Raw genomic sequence first — 16,700 nt, 5'->3', positions numbered from 1 at the left:
GGTTGTCACAGCTTGGTGGAGTGCTCCTGGCCCTAGTAGGTAGAGGTCACACGTGCTGCTGAACACCTGCAATGTATAGGAAAATACAAAACCGACTCACTGGCCAAATACAAGTAGTACCAAGGTTGAGAAGCATTGCTGTATATACAGCAATTTATTATCCTTTTTCTTTTTACTATTGCAAATAATTCAGGTGCGTTTATGTTTCTAAGTTATGTGGTACCTGTAGGGGTGGGTTTCTCTTGGTTCTGTGCCGAGTGCGTTTGTTGGGTCAGTGCCAGTTTACTCCCCACCCGAAGAGCAAGTAGCTTGAAGCCCCAGCTGTGGCATGTGATGTGGACGCCCTGAGCACCTGCTATCCCTCATCACATGTAGAGCTCCCCCTCTGGCCTATTTCAGTTTCCTAAAAAATGGGAACCTTAGCCTGTTCTTTGCGTTGTCTTGTGTGCCTGTCATTAAGTCCCTGAAGATGAAGAAAACAGGTCCCTGTCCCTCCTTGCTCTATTTGGGGGAGGATTCAAGCAAGCTGTTGGCCGCCTACATGGCACAGGAGCCTGTGTGCTGGCTTTCTTCCTGCCAAGGTCACCAGTTGTCACCTGACCTCAAGTGTCCAGCCGCTCTGTGGGCACCTGGCCCCTTCCTGGAGACCCTGTCCTGCCATCTTGCGCTGGCCCTGGACACTGCAGGGTCACCTGGTCAGGCCTACCTGCAGGCTTCCATACCTCCGGAATGCCTATCCTCAGCTGCTTTCCCAGGAAAAGAGGAGAGCTGCTCATGGCATTTCACCAAAGCCTCTCAGCTGCTTCTGTGTTGCAGAATCTGCTGTTCTGTGTCTCTTCTCAGGGCTGGAAAAAGGCTTAGATTTCTTTTATTCCATCTAAACCAGGGGCAACCTTTGGCAAGGTACTCACCCAGCAGGACTGTGTGCCTGCGCAGGCCTGTGGCCCACGGCCCCTGGGGGCTGGCTGTTCACCTCGTTTTGATGCTCATTAGGTTCTGAGAGCCTCTGGAGGACACAGGTCAGGAGGTGTCCGCAGAGGCCTTCTCACAGTTGCGAGGTCAGCATCCCTCTGTGCTAGAGCCCAGAGCCTGGGCAGTAGTCAGGTAGTGCCCACGTGGAGGCGTGGAGTAGGGAGTCGAGGGCAGGACACTGTAGCCTGGGACAGAGTTGCCTTCCTACTACCTTCCTCGGCTAACACCTATAGCTGCTAACACCTGCAGCTGTGGGCCTCAGGGGCAGAGTCTCCAGACTACATGCAGTTCTAGAAATATGTGCACTGGCTCCTTGCAATCCAGAGAGGAGACCCTGGGAACAACCATGGAATGCCTTTGTTCTTAAAGAGTTCACTCAGGAGTGTTTTTGGGTGGGGGGTGGGGGTCAGCACCTCCACACCCGCAGTATAGATGAGAGCATCTGTGTCCTGTGCATGTGCAGCAGGCTGTATGATACGCAGCACCCCCAGTGTAGACAGACCCCAAAATGGGGCCTCATGGCAACAATGTGGTGTAGACATGCTCAAGCTTTGTGGTGTAAGCGGTGGGCTTACTGCCTGCAGGGCCAACTTCTGTACCACACAGTTGAGAGGAGGGGGGTCCCCGAGCCATCCACACCCCCCTCTCCCAGCACACAGGTGGCAAGTTCAGGACTTTGCTGTGGGGGCCTAAGGTTGGCGATGCCGACTCCATGCAGATGAATGCAGGTTAGTTTGTTGCTTGAAAAAGAAGTGGGGGAGATCCCTGGGTGGCGCAGCGGTTTAGCGCCTGCCTTTGGCCCAGGGCGTGATCCTGGAGACCCGGGGTTGAATCCCACGTCGGGCTCCCGGTGCATGGAGCCTGCTTCTCCCTCTGCCTGTGTCTCTGCCTCTCTCTCTCTCTGTGACTATCGTAGATAAATAAAAAATTAAAAAAAAAAAAAAAAAAAGAAAGAAAAGAAAAAGAAGTGGGACTTGGAGCAGCCTGGGTGGCTCAGCGGTTTAGTGCCACCTTCAGCCCACGGCCTGATCCTGGGGTCCTGGGATGGAGTCCCATGTCGGGCTCCCTGCATGGAGCCTGCTTCTCCCTCTGCCTGTGTTTGTACCTCTGTGTCTCTCATGAATAAATAAAATATCTAAAAAAAAAATAAAGTGGGACTTAAAAGATTTGTTTCCGTGGGGATGTCTAGGGGGTTTTCAGTTGGTGAAGTGTCTGCCTTCGGCTCAGGTCGTAATCCTGGGGTCCTGGATGAAGCCCCACATCGGGGTCACTTTCTCAAATAAATCTTAAAAAGATGGGTTACTGTGATAACTGCTCCATGATGAGAAAAATCACCGATTCATGCCCAGAAAACACTGGAGCACTGTGCTCTGTGCCTCTCCCCAGGCAAGCAAGCATGGAGTGGAGGGGTGCAGGGGGCAGGGGGCATAGAATCTGCCTGGAGGGAATCTGCACAAGGCAGAGAACAGGGGTCAGGAGACAGGAGTCCTCCGGTGCAGGGGTACCACATCTCCCATGCAGCACCCTGCATACCCCTACACTGGGAGTCCTGCCTGCGGATGGGGGTCCTGTGGAGCTGGGCCTCATGCCTGCATGAGGCAGAGGAAGCACAGGGGACAGGTGTTCCAGGACAGGAGGGAAAGGCTCACCTTTGACCCTGCCTGGACCTCAGCCCCTCCACCCCCACGTGTCCCCAGTGCCCTGCTTGGGGGAGGGGGGGTGCTGACAGCATGAATCAGGCATTGGATGGGGTGAGGTCCTTGTTGAGAAGGTGGCCCCAGGCCAGCTGTGTCCCATCCCTGCAGCGTCTCTGAGGAGCACAGGGTCTGTGCTCTGTGGGCACACACTCCTCCTTTGCACTGGCTCGCACGCCCGGCCCCCGCCACCAACATCAGCAGCCTCCAAGGGACTCCGCTGGTCCCAAGTGGAAGCTCAGGGAAGTGGCTCCCGTTCTGGACATAGAGCCAGACAGTGGTCTCCCTGAGGCCACGCAGCACAGGACCTCCTGTCCCAGTCGTGAGTCACTCTGCTTTCCCTCCCACTCCTGCCCAGGCCCTGGGAGCAGATGGCAGGGGGTGGGTCAGTCTGGGGAAAGGAGGAGACAATTAGTTTCCAAATTAAAAGGTCTTAATTGGCGAGGAAAAAGTTGAAGACGCAGAGCGACCCCTCAGCTCAGTCCTGTGTGCGGCCCCTCCTGGAGAGGGCCGGTCGTGTACAAAGAGCATTTAATTAATTTATTTATTTCTTTACACATAACTGAAGTGATGTTACAGTACATAAGTTATTTACAACTGTGCAGTAATGTGTTGCAAAATAAATTATCTAGAAGGCAGCAAAAGTACATTGTGAATGTGTATAAAACTGTACAGCGTTTACGGGTACACTTTTTATATGATTATTGGCTCTGTAGTGTTTCAAGTTATGTTCTCAGAAAGAGAAACAAAATGCCCAAGATTAAAGGAAAAAATATACAAACCACGTGGATTTGACTCCATTAAAAACACAACCCAAGTCCTGTCCTGGCTCTGTGTCCATCTGTGGCGGGAGGGCGGCGCGGCCGGGCCCTGTCCCCAGCACAGTGTCCCAGCGGGACTGGCGCCCATGGCAGCAGGAGGGCCGCTGGGGCGGTGCTCTCCCTGCCCTCCGACCTGGAGGGCACTGTTTATGAGGGGTGGACGCCTTAATTTTATTTTTTAGTTGATCAGAATGGAACAAGAAATTTTAAAAACACTCGGTTCTGCAGCTCCTGAAATGCCTGTGCAGACGGCTGGAGAGCAGACCCCCGGGCCGCTGTGTCCGCCTGTGCGTCCCCGCGGTCTTCTCGGCCTCCCGCGGCAGCTGGTAGAAAAGAGACTTGCTCCAGGGAGCAAAGTGCGGGGTCTCTCCCTGGGTGTCCCCACCTGAGGGACGAGGTCTCCTTCCCCAGCCCCGGATGTGGCAGCAGCGCCGGGCAGACGTGTGTGGCCCTCGCCTGTGTCCTGTGTGGCCGTCCTGCGGTGCGTCAGGCTGGCAGAAGCACGAAGTCGTCATTGACATCGACCATGGGCACGTAGAAGGAGGGCACCTCGTTCACGCACAGGGATTTGTGCCCTGCAGGGTCCAGCTCCTGGACCTTCAGCTGCCACTCCATCCTCTGCACAGCGTTGAGGGCTGCGGCCTCGTGCTGTTGCCGCATCAGGAGACACGTCTGCGCGGGAAACACAGCAGGTGAGGGGAGCTGAGGCCAGACCCCGGCCACCCCCCGCGGCTCCCATGCCCCGCCCCAGCTTCACAGCAGCATCTGACTATGAATTCTAGCTGCTGTTCTTTTCCATTTCATTTTACAATTACTTAGGGCTGGTGATTTCTGTTTCACTTGCAGTAGAAATTATGCCATTTTAAAAATGTATTTTTAAGAAGGCTCCACACCCATTGTGGGGCTTGAACTCATGACCCCAAGATCGAGTTGCGTGCTCCACCCGCCGAGCCAGCCAGATGCCCTGAAATCACGTCTTTTAAAAGTGAACATTAAAAAAAAAGGGGGTTTCAAGCATTTAGTATTTGGGGGTATCCTCTCAGGTCCTAAATAATGGTGGTGGTACCATCAGGGTGTGATACTAAGTATCCCGTGTCAAGTAGGAAGAAAACTGAAACCTGAAATAATGTCTCTGACGGGATTCACTGAGCAGGGACAGGACGGGATGCGGCACAAATGGACCTGGGTCGGACGCGGTTTGAGCAGAGGGTGGCTGTGAGCAGTCTGACGTCACCGTGTGGCTCGTCTTGTTTCTCAGATGTGTGCAAAAGCACTGAGGGTGGTGGAGTATCACAATGTCTAGTTTCCCTTAAAATAATTCAGTTAAAGTGTGTTGAGGGGATCAAGGCATAAGCCCTCCTCCATCTGTAGCCTTCTGGAAACAAATCACTGTGCGCTGCAGCGTGGTGGCCAACTCTCCAAATCTGTGCAGACTCAGTGTATTTCATCCGTTTCTTTTTCTTTTTTTAAAAGGTGTTTGTTGAGAGTGCATGCACCAGTGGGAGGAGGGGCAGAGGGAGACAGACTCCCACGCAGACTCTGTGCTGAGCGTGGAGCCCGATGCAGGCAGGGCTCGATCCCACGACCCTGAGATCAGGACCTTAGCCGAAACCAAGAATTGGATGCTCTACTGACTGTGCCGCCCCTCCCCCCGCGGCGCTCCTCCATTTCTTCTGTTCACTCTTTTCTTACGGTTTTGTAAGTGCCTCATGTTAAGGGCACTGGACTCCTGGGCTCTTAATGTATAACGTCTAACTCAAACGTGGTCAAGACGACCGTCTCCGGCTACAGGAAAGCCTTCCCTGCGCAGCCCTGCAGCCCAGGCTGGCCCAACTGTGCGCCATCACCCTGGAGCTTCCCAGGGACCAGCCCAGGGCCATGGACGCCACAAGGGCTCCTTTCTCTCTGCTCTGGGCTCTGTCTACTCCGCACAAGCACCTCCCCGTGTGCACTGCTGTGGCGCTGTCGTGGTCACAGGTCCAGGAGGGAAGGGACACAGGTTAAGGCTGGCATCCTGGAAACACTCTTCCTCTCCAAGAACAGGTACCCCCAGGGGGTGGGGATGGAGCCCCAGAGCTTTAATGAGAAGAGCAAGTGCGGCCCTCCAGGCCCTGCCTCCTGGAGCTTTCTGGGGGTGGCGCTGACCCTAGTATTAGTTCTGGAAATGGCAGTTCAGTTCCTTGGCTGGTGACCCTAGCACCTGCAGGTGAGGACGGGCTTCTTACTTGCTAATCTTTCTCTATCTCCCACCCATCCTCTGGCCTGCTGCACTGGTCAGCACATCCAGAGCAGTGGTGCTGGGTGCATGCTGTGACCTTTGAGGAGGGCTCAAGGTGGGGTCCCACAGAGGTCTGACCGCCAGCTGGTGACAGGAGCTGCTCCCCGCACACCTGGACAGGAGGGAAGACACTCTAAGGAAGCAACATGGGGGCGGGGAGACCTCAGCTCCCTGAAAGTATCAGCTGGGCTCAGAGGGTCCGACACTGTCACTTCCAAACAGGGAACCCAGCAGCAGCCCACCCGCCCCCCACCCCCTACACCTGCTGGGACCCCCAGCCCAGGCGCAGCTCAGGGGCCAGAGGCCCTCACCTTCATGCGGTCATACTTGTCGTCCACGTCCTGCAGCCAGGAGATGAACTGGCGGGCATTGAACCGGTCACGCACAGACTTGTTCTCGTCCCCCTACAGGAGAGAGAAATGTGGACACTGGGTTGGGAAGAGCCAGGAGAGGGCACCCATGCTGGCACCTCAAACCGTCTCTCAGGTGGAGAGTGAAAGCCACAGCTTTCACTGGGTCTTCCAGGGTCCCCATGGGCAATCCTGTTCAGGACTGACCAGCATGACCCTCCCTGTGCTCCCCCGCAGGAGGCTGCTACATGGGCGGGTGGGAGTACAGGCTTGGCACAGACATGGGCACCATCTCCCTTGGGGGCCATCCGGAGGGACACCCTAAGGCCTCAAGGAGCACATATTTTCACTTCTTTGTAACTGTCTTTGAAAAGGACTGTGAACGGCCCGAGTTGGCTCCACACAGCAGACAGTGCCAACTTGATGTCACAGTCCTCATGTACAGTGGCACCTGTGCCCTGGGAAGAGTCTACAAGCAGGTAAGCCTTAGGCCAGAGGGGCAGCCAGCTTGGTGGTTTCACCGGCCCCTGCAGTCGGGGCCTTCTGTGTGACCAGCACTTGTCAGAGTCTCTCCCTGCGGCCCCATGCAGCCCCTGGGAGCTGAGCGCAGGCCCTGTACCAGATGTGTGGGCAGGCCTGCTGTGGCTGGACTCCTCCCTTACGCTCAGAAGCAGCTCCTAGGGTCACCAGGATCAGCTCCCAGGGTCACCAGGATCCTTGCTAATCCCTGAAGTATCCTTCAGCCCCTGACCTCGTGATTTTATGGTTGATGGACTACTGCTTTGCTCCAGGCAAAACTTGTCCTATTACATGGTATGTTAAATGGGGAAACTTTATTTAAAGTAGGTTCCATGGCCAATGCGGGGCTTGAACTCACGATCCTGACAGGAAGGGTGGCACGTTCTACCGACTGAGCCAGCCAGGCTTCCCTGGGGGGCAGAAATTTTTAAGATCTATCCTTAAAGACTGTACATAAGTAAATGGAAAATCCTAATCTCTAATTAAAAAAAAAAAAAAAACCCACCAACATCTACACACAGCCAACCCGAGAATGCTGCTCACAAGCCTGGGGTGCAGCGGGAGCTCACGCTGGCTCATGGGGCACCGGGGGTTATGAAGGGGCACAGCAGTGTTTGGGTCTGCCCCCACACCATATTCATGTGGACTCGGCCCTAAGTGACACACGCTGGGTGGATTATAAGAAGTCACGATGGTTGCTGGGGAAAAGAAATAGTCTGACCTCCGGTGTGAGTGCGGGTTGCAGCAGGATGTGGAGAAGCAGTGGGCTTGGGATGGAGGAGGGGGAGGGACACCAGAGTCTGCTCTATGCGGTTTGATCTCACACATGTCTGTGGACAGCTCAGCACTGGGAGTGAGCTCGCCAGGCTCCTGACGGCATAGGCACGCTGGCGCAGGCACAGTCCTACAACCATGGCAGGGGCAGTGGGAGGAAGGCTGGCCACCTGGAGTGGACAGAGCAGGACTGCACTGGGGCCTGGGTGTCACCAAGGCAGAAGCACAACCATGGGCTCTGACGCTCCTTGGCTCTCAGCTGCAGGATTGTGCTGTGCCCCTGGCCACACAGGACAGGCCTTCCCTGGGGCAGACCCCTGAAGCAGCAGGTCTAGGTACAACTCACCCTAATTGTTCGTTTGAGAGGAAAATATTAGTGACTTTAAGTGACAGACTGTACTCACTGAGGCCCACGAGGACTGTGGAATGGAGTCATGCGTACTGCTGTCTGGTGGCCCTAGGGCCAAGACTGAATGAGACCAGGTGGGAAACAGGAGAGGAGTGCCCAGCCCAGGTGGCCACCAACCTGACTTTCCAGAGGCATGTTATAGACCTCAGAGTCGAGCAGCATGGTGCAGGCGCTGAATGGCACTGCCTGGTTCGCGATGGTCCTCGCCGCCCGGCAGTGAACCCGCAGGATCTCCTGCTCGCAGGAGACAATGAGCTTCTCCTATAGGAGAGGAGCTGGATGAGCTAGGACTCATGTGGGCCAGATGTGCCCCGACCCCAGGCCCCATGCCCACCTCTTACCCGCTCGATGCTGTGCTGCAGACGCAGCTTCCCCCGCACAGCCTCCTGCTGCTTGAACAACTCCTTCAGGGGCTCCGCCAGGGAGGGAGGGGGCGCAATCTGCAATCATGGGGGCAGGGGGTTGGTGGGGCTGTGAACCAGGAACACCCAACCCATGCTCTGCCGCCCTCTCTGTACAGCCTGGGTGCCCTGCACCATGGTGACAGGCAGGGGAAACTTAGCTTTCTTCTAGGAAGAAAGATGTGAATCCCAGTGGAAAATAAGCAGAGATTACACAAACTACAGGGACCCCTCCTGTTCTCCGTTTCCCAAACTTCCCATGATGATCATGGTACTGTTTTGAAAACTAAAGTTTAAACAAAAAACAACCAAACATCTCACTGAACAGAAATCTCAGGCCAGATTTTTCCAAATCTAGTAACCCAGGGGATTAAGCAGCCCCTCAGGACAAACAGCCTCGGTCTCTTGCCCAGGGTATCCTGGAATAGGGAAGAGTCATGCTGGGACGTCCTACTGGGGTCAAATCTAGCTGTTCCCACTACCCACCCCCAGCTACCCCAAGAGCTGGCCTGAGCTGTGCAGGGAGAGGGGTGGCCCAGGTGCCACACCTCCCACTGCCTCACCCTGTGAACCTGACACTCAGAGCCACTTGTCCTGGATCAGAAGGCCCTGGATGTCAGTCCTGGTCAGCTGTGCTTTGTGCTTAGAGGGGAGCCAGCTCAGCAGCTTTGAAAGCACCCTCGTCCAACGTGACCCCCTCTGGGGGGTTCCCACTCAGACTAGCCCTGTGGGCTGTGTGCCTGGGCCTTCTTTAGGAGGGCCTCATGGCATAAAGAAGTTTCAGCCTTTCTTCAAAGTGTGCTGGCGCCCCTCTCCCCCCCAAAAAAGCAGCAGTTCACGGGTGCAGGGTGAGAACAGCCACCTGGGCTGAGATCCTGGAAAGCAGAACAGAGGAAGGCTGAAGTCTGGCTGTGTTGTGCAAAGAGGAGGCAGGAGCCCACGCAGGGGAAGCCGTGAGGGGCAAGATGTGTGATTAATGGCTCAGACGTGGACTTGAAGGGGTTAGGAGGTGGTGTGCATGGTAGGGCGTGGATGGGTCACGTCTGCACAGACACGGGGTCACCAGGTACCAGTGGAGGACAATCAGACGCCAAGGGAATGCAGAGAGGGAGAAGAGGGCTCTGGGTGCAGTGCCTACAGGTGGGCTTGGGAGGCCTGAGGATAGCCCTCTGCATGGAGAAGCCTGGGAGACCCACGGAGGGTACACCTCGGGGAGGTGGGAAGGGCCCTCGTGGAAGGAGGGGTCTGGCTTTGAGGCAGCAATGTGGGGCTACTGGGAACCAGCACAGAAGTGTGGCAGGGCTCAGAGGGGCCAGGCCCTTATGTCCCTGGGGTGGTAAAGGGGTGAGACAGACCCTCGAGGGTCAAGAAGCAGTACTGCTGCATAGGTGTGCCTGACGAAGGAGGAGGGCCATCCAGGGTGAGGAGAGAGGACACTGGGGGGGTAGGGGGGGGTGCAGTGCACAGGGTGCAGTCACAGCAGGCAGAGAGCTGGGTGGAGGTGGACAGCACACAGGCACCAACTGAGGACCCCGCGGAGCAGACGCAGGACAAATGATGAGTGACAGAGCCGAGCGAGCAGGTCTCCTGAGCCAGAGGGGCTCTGCCAGCAAGGACCACTGAGCGGGAGGCTGGTCCCAGGAGGCAGCAGCCCAGGCGCCCCAGCCCTGCTACTCACCACGGGGATGTGCAGCTTGCTGAGTGGCTTGCCGTCCAGGAGGTAGGAGCCCGTGTAGGTGACGTACTCGGCGTAGCACTGGGGTGCCTGAGGGGTGATGTAGCAGAGGATCTTGCGCTTCTCCTCGATCTTCTTTCTGATCTGCAGGTATTCAAAGTATGGGTTGGACCTGTCGCTGTGGTAGGGCTCGATGTCGTCCAGCTTGATGGCGTCCACGATGGCAGCCAGGGTCTGCTGAATCACTTCCCGTGTCTGCTGTGTGGACGTGTTCATCTGCTGCTGCAGCTGCTGACTGGAGCGCTGGAAGCGGCGCTTGCGTGGGTGCTGGGCCTGGGGGTCATCCTCCTCACAGCAGCGGCCCTTTGCTCTGGGGGCAGGGGCAGGGGCGGGCTCCTTCTCCGAGGGAGGTGAGCTCTGCTTGTTCTGATTGGCTAGCATCTGAGCCCGGTTCCTGGTCATGCGCTGGGGGATCTCCTCTACTTTGGGCGCCTTTGGGGCTTCAGCTGCAGGTTTGGGTTCTGGTTCTGTCACTTCAGGCTGGACGCTGCCCAGAGGCCCCTCGAGACTGGCACTATCCAGGGGGCCTGCCCCGTCCACTGCATGTGCCTGGGCCACACCATCCACAGGGGTGTCAGGCACACTGTGGGATGCGGCTGTGAGATCCTGGCCCTCGGCCTCCTCCTCTCCACTCCCTGGTGGAGGCTGCTCCAACGGTGCTGCCGCGGGCCCCAGGCTGGAGTCTGAGTCCTCGGGGACCCTACCCTCTGACACGGTGCCTGCTTCTACCGTGGCTTCCAACATTGCATCTGGCTGGGGCTCCTCAGGGGGCTCGGGCTCAGTGGGGAGCCGGGGGGCCACCGAGTCAGGAGGCAGCACAGGCTGTTCCTCGGCAGCTGATGCAGGGATGTCTCCACCACTGGGGACTACAGGGGGCCCTGCAGGGGCATCTTCAGGAGGAGCCAGGGCAGTCTCTTCTACAGGTTCTGTTTCAACATCAGAAACATCTTTTGCTTGAAGAGGGGGGAGCTCTGGCAACGAAAAAGGCCCAAGATCTAAGTCGTCTTCAGAGTTGGGGAATCCATCAGGCCAGGGCACTGGCTCCACCTGGCTGAGCGCCGACAGGTCATGCCCATTTTCCAGGAAGTTACTTTCTATGGGCCCCAGAGCCTCCACCTGAGTCACCGTGGTCAAACACGAAGGCTCCGCGGCCACATCGGCAGGTGCTTCTGGAAGCGGTTTGCAATTGGTAAAGAAAGGTTCCAGCCTGGAAGCAGCGGCAAAGGGGGCTGGCTCCTCTGGGGTGGAGACGGAGGCTGGGACAGCCTCTACCTCATCACCCTTGGCACCCTCAAGTCCAGGCTCAGTGGCTGACAGAGGGTACGCGTCAGGGGAGCCTGGGTAAGGGGGCTCTGTGGTGCCAAAGGGCCCTGGGGCAGCAGGGTGGAGGGCCTCAGTGGGGCAGAAATGCTGCGGGGACTCTGGGAGCCGCTGTGGGGACTTGAGCAGAAGGTCCGGCCCAACAGGCCAGCTGACAGGGTTCTCAGGGGCGCCCCCAATCAGACTGCAGGAGAGGCCCTGCTCTGAGGCCGCCGGATGTGCCCACTCGACGGGTTCCTCCGTGATGACCGTGCTGAAGGGGCCCTCATCCAGTGGCTCCAGGTAGCTGGGCTCTGGGGGGATGATGGCGGCAGTGGCCTGCTGGTCCTCTGTGGCATCCAGGGGAATGCCCAAATCAGGGGGAAGGGCTCCCTCCATGGATGGGGCCAACAGTTCATCTCTGTGCGGAGGGGGGGACTTTGCTTGTAAACCAGAGAAGGCACCCTCTGGGGAGGGGGTGACGTTGACCACAGCTGCGGGTGGGCAGTGCAGAGCATCTGCTTTGGGGGAGGGGATGCCATAGTCTGGGGAGTAGTACCCCGGAGACAAGCAGGCGAACTTCTCGGCAGGACCCGGGGGCCCAGGGGCCTTGTCCTCCAGGTGTTGGCCTGGTGAGTCATAACTGGATGCCGTGGGCACGCTCTGCTGTCTGAACAGCTTGTCCCCAGTGCTGAACTCTTCCTCAGGGGTCCTCCTGATATCAACAGAGACCGAACGATAAAGGCTCGTGCACAACGGCCTTGTGGGCGTCTGGCTCGCGGTCTCTGAGATCCCGCTTGCTGCCACTGAGAACCTGTCGAAGAAGGATGGGGAGCAGGCGCTGGTGGATGTACTGGACACAGGCTGAGGGTCTGTGCAGTCGAACATGAGGTCAGAGTAGTCATCAGCACTGCAGGACGGCGTCCTGGGCGTGTGCATGGCCTCCTCATAGCTGGGGCATGACACCACGGAGGCAGGCGTGGGGACCCCAGTGGGCCGGCCTTGGTCAGGCCTGGGAGATGCAGGCAGAACCTCTTTCATGTGTGGCCCTGCCAACCAGTCCCTGGTGTCCACAGCTGGCCCTGGGTGGGGCTTGTTCTCGGGAGCTGCTGGAGTGGGAGCAGACTCCCTGAGCTTCTTGTCCTTCAGGGCGGGGTCCAGCGCCAGCGGCTTCTTTGGAGGGACATCCAGGCTCTTCTTCCGTGCGTCCTCAGCTGGCTTCATCCTCTCCTTGAGCTTTGGGTCTCCAGACCTGTGCCTCATCTTCTCCATCTGCTTCATCCTCTCCTTATGCCGCTTGTGGCGCTCCTCGACCTCCAGGTCCTTCTGGGAAAGCATGCGCTCGAAACTGGTCATCATCAGGTCGCCATCACCCAGCAGCTTTTCTCTGGGCCGGGCGTCTCTCTTGCCCGGGTCTCTGGACACTGGCAATTTCTCGCCGTTGCTGACTTTTGCCGGGTCACCCTTCTCTTTCTCCGGATTGTCCTTGAACTTCTCCTTCAGTCTGGCCTCGCTGAGTTTCAGGCTGTCCTCCCTGGACCTGTCTCGGAGCGGGTTTGGGGGTGCATCCTTGTCTCTCGCCGCAGGCCTCTGCTCGTCCTTGTGATGCCGCAGGAGCCCATCCCCGTGCCTGTCCCTGTGCTTCTCCCGCTCGTCCCTCCACTTCTCCCGGTGCTTCTCTCTCCTCCTCTTCTCCTTGAGGGCACTGGCAGCACTCGACCCATAGGGCTTCAGCTCCTTCTCTATTTTCTTGGACGGCTCTCTTTCAGAATCATTTTTCTCCTTCTTCTCTGTGGAGAAGAGCTCAAGGGCTTTCTCTAACCCGTCCTCTGTGTCAGCTTTTGCGCCATAAGGGAGCCCGTAAGCATCAGCATCAGAGAAGTCCTTATCATACTGGATGGGGTCCTTCCTGCCACCGGAGTCCTTGTAGTCATCGCTCTTTTCTCTCTTCTCAGATTTGTCTTTCTTGACTCTCTCTCGATCATGGCTTTTCTTGGACGAAGATGAAGAGTGTCTGTGCCTCTCCTTGTCCTTGACCTTGTCCTCGGTGGGCTCCGTGAAGGACACCTCTAGGAGGGCGCTGAGGCCAGGCTCCTGCCCACGGTCAGTGAAGCTGTCCGAGGACACCTCACTGGCCTTATCATTGGAGTCCTCCCTGTAGGCGTGCAGGGCCTCCTCTTCCAGCTTCTCCAGCAGGCTTTTCTCAGCCTCGGCACTCCTTGATGCCTTCCTGTCACGGCAGTGCTCCTTGTCCGGCCTCTCCCGGTGCCGGCCCTTGGTCTTGTCCTCGGCAACAGGCCTCCTCTCCACCTTCTCCGGGGGCTTCTGTTTGTTCTTCTTCTCCTGTGTGGAGTCCACCGATGTGCGGTCCTTCCTGTCCTTGTACTTCTCTGCAGGCTCTTTCTCCTTTTTGTCCTTGTGCTTCTCGGGAACTTTCTCTCTCTTGTCCCTGGCCCCATCTGGAGCTCCCTTCTCCTTTTTCTTCTCTCGGAGTTCCCGGTCCTTCTTGTCTGTGTGCTGCCGCTCAGCAGAGTGCTTCCGGGGCCGCTCAGTGTCTGTGGGGCCATCTGCCCGCGCCACATCACCGGCCTCTCCGAGCCTGAGTGCGCTGGCCGCGTACTCATCTTTCTCGTCCTCACTCTCGTCAGTGAAGATGTCTGCGATATACCAGCTCTTCTCCTTACCCTTCTTCTCGTCTTTCTTCTCAGGGAAGTCCTCGGAGAGCAGCCCAGGGAAAGTCTTCTCCCTTTTCTCCTTAACTTGGTCGAGAGATGCTTTCCTCTCCTTGTCTTTGCCGTGTGTATCTTTATGCTTCTCCTTGGCATCTTTTTTCTCTTTGAAACATTTATCAAATTCCTTGTCCTTCGGACATTTCTCAAGGATAGACTTTTCACTTTTATCTTTGTCGCCGGACTTGTCTCTGTATTTATCCCCCTTCCCTCTGTCCTTCTTCTCCTTCTCTCGGGCTGGATGGAGCCTTTCCCAGGGCTCTAGGCCCTTTCCAAAGTCGCAGTCGGGCCTGTCCTTGAAGCCAGCCTCACCCGCCAGCTCCTTGAGCTCCTCGCGGTATGCCTCATCGGGCTTAGCCCGGCCATCCCTCCGCTCCTTGATACTCTCAAGGGGGTCCTTCCTGTCCCGTCCACCCTCGGCAGATTCCCTCCTCTTCTTGTCCTTCTCGGGGAGGCAGCTGGTGACGCCTTTGTGCTTCTCCATTGGCTCCTTCCTCCTCTCGCAGCTCTTGTCCAGACATTCCCTGTCCTTCTTCCTGAAGAAGGCATCCCTGTCATTCCGCTTGTCCCCATAGTCTCGCTTCTCGCGGCCCCTGTTCTCTCGCTTCTTATCCTTGCTGTCCTCTTTGACTGTCTCCAGGATTAGCCTGGCCACAGGGTCACTCTTCACATCCCTGTAGTCCGTCACTGGAGAGTCCCAGCTGTCATCCCCTTTGAAGTCGAAGGAGGAGTCGGACAAGTCAGAAAACCACCTGTCCTGTTGGTCATCAGAGAGGCTGAACTTGGTGTCTTCGTTCTCCAGAAACTGACTTTTGTTACAGTATTCATCAAAGGCGGACGAGTCTTCCTTATAAACCTTTTCTTTTTTGAGTTTTTCTTTCTCTTCTTTGAAAGTCTTCTCCTTCTCCTTTGAAAGTCTGTCCTCCTTAAAGTCATTCTTTTTCTCTAACTTTGAGGGCCTGTCTTTGGACTTTTTCTTCCTTTCCTCTTTGTACAGTCGCAGTTTTTCCTCTTTTGGAGACTTTTCCTTCACTAATTTCTCCTTTTCTGCTTTATTCAAGCGCTCCTTCTCTTCTCGGAAAGACCTGCTCATATCTTTGATTCTTCTCAGGGATTTTTCATCCTTGGAAACCTTGAGCATCTCGTCTTTGAAGAGCCACTCCTTCTCCTCTGCCTTTACTTTGCCAAGTCTCTCCTCCTTCTTGAGATGCTCCCGGTCGTGCTTCAGGGCTTTCAGCTTGTTGTCGTTGGAAACGTCGTTGTCCAGAAGGATGGCCTTATCCGACCTCTGCTTTGAGTCCTCATACTCATACGTGAAGCTCTTCAGCTTAAGCTCCTGACCAGCCGAGCACAGCCCCTTCTCCTTGTTTTTGTGTTTGTGTTTCGTTTTGTGTTTCTTGACAACTTTGCCCTCCTTGTCCAGCTTGGGAATGGCACCATCCACGCTGGTGTGAAAAGAGTTCTTCTTCTCTGACAGCGTGCTCTGCAGGCCACCCCTCTTCCTATGCTCCTGCTTCTTCCTCACGGGCTTCAGCGACTCCACACTGGAGCCGTCAGAGGAGCAATCAGACTCGCTCGTCAGTCTCGTCCTTGTGGAGTCTGATAAAGAGCTGACCTCCGACCAGGCAGGAGAGGAAATGGTTTTCCAATTGTCTGTCCGCCAGTGCTTGGCGTGTGGGTCTGCATGGCTGGGGTTATGCTTCTGGGCAGCAGAGCTCCCGTGAGACGAGGTGGAGGAGGCAGACAGGGAGCTGAACAGGGAGGGGTCCTTCAGCACCAGCGGGGACTCCTTGAGGCAGCCGGAGCTCCCCACCGAGTCCCCGTCGTCCTCGCCGCTCTCTGAGGACTCGCTCTCTGACTCTGATGAACAGAACTTGTCATTCCTCTTCCCAAATCGCACTTCTTTGCCTTTTGTTTCTTTCTTTCGCTTCTTTTTCACTTTATTTTTTTCCTTCTGCTGCTTGGAGTTGGAAGGTTCCCGTGTTTTGTTACTGGGCAGGATCGTGTGTGCCGAAAGCCTCAGCTTCTCTCCTGTCCCCACGGTGACACCAACGTCCTCTTCATCCGACGTGTCTGACAAGATGCGATGAGCCGCTTTCTTTGGTGCTATTGTGTTATTTTTAGTGTAACTTTTCACTTCCATTTTGGGTATAGAAATAAAACTATTTGATTTAGTTTCTTTTCTGTAATCCTTTTTCAGTAAGTGTTTGTCATCTACTGGAGGGACTCTGTCTTGCTCATCATCCTCATCAAACTCGTACTCGTCCTTGACAGGTGTCACAGTTTTCTGGGGCTCCGGGTTCTTAGCCTTGTGCTTCAGGCCTTTCTCAAATTCAGAGTCTGTGTTATTGCCATCAACTGAGCTAGAAGGTGCGAATGACGGGGCGTCCTCCTCCTCTGAGCTCTCTGCTGGGAACAGGGAGGAAATGGTCAGAGGCAGATTCACAGCAACTGCGCAGGACATGCGCAGGGAGAGTGCTTTGTGTGTGAGGCCTGGGCTGCCCTTGGCCGGGGGAAGGAGAGCTCTTCACCAGATTTAGTGGATTTAGTGATGTGGAAGGCTGACCCCAGGCAGCAGGAAGTCAGAGAGAGGCTTGTGTGAAGGCAGGGCCGGCATATACAGAGCCAGCCCATAGTACTGTTGGCAAGGAAACCCCAGAGACAGGTCTGGGCAGTCCAGAAGCTCCTTTATAAGCACAGGTGTCTACAGAGGCAGGGA

The 16,700-nt window shown here is 56.3% G+C and overlaps 1 protein-coding gene across 11 annotated transcripts in view; it reads right to left on the bottom strand.

Annotated features, from left to right (window-relative positions):
- Positions 1–3,196: 3,196 nt before the first annotated feature.
- ANKRD11 (ankyrin repeat domain containing 11) overlaps positions 3,197–16,700 on the bottom strand; it is a 190,509-nt gene continuing 177,005 nt past the window's right edge. For 6 of the 11 annotated variants that reach the window (XM_049110586.1, XM_025427118.3, XM_025427121.3 and 3 more), the window contains 5 exons: positions 9,897–16,390; positions 8,159–8,257; positions 7,935–8,078; positions 6,077–6,169; positions 3,197–4,159 (listed from right to left, as the gene is read on the bottom strand). In XM_049110586.1, the coding sequence (XP_048966543.1) occupies positions 3,974–4,159; positions 6,077–6,169; positions 7,935–8,078; positions 8,159–8,257; positions 9,897–16,390 (7,016 nt within the window). In that variant the 3' untranslated portion in view covers positions 3,197–3,973. Of the gene's footprint in view, positions 4,160–4,605; positions 4,796–5,712; positions 5,878–6,076; positions 6,170–7,934; positions 8,079–8,158; positions 8,258–9,896; positions 16,391–16,700 lie in introns of those variants that run through there. The other 5 variants (XM_025427123.3, XM_049110587.1, XM_049110589.1 and 2 more) reach the window with 3 other exon arrangements.

Source organism: Canis lupus, chromosome 5, assembly GCF_003254725.2.
Source record: "Canis lupus dingo isolate Sandy chromosome 5, ASM325472v2, whole genome shotgun sequence".
Classification (NCBI taxonomy): Eukaryota; Metazoa; Chordata; class Mammalia; order Carnivora; family Canidae; genus Canis; species Canis lupus.
Note: the sequence above shows the minus strand (reverse complement) of the source record. Positions and strands in the feature narration are given on the sequence as shown.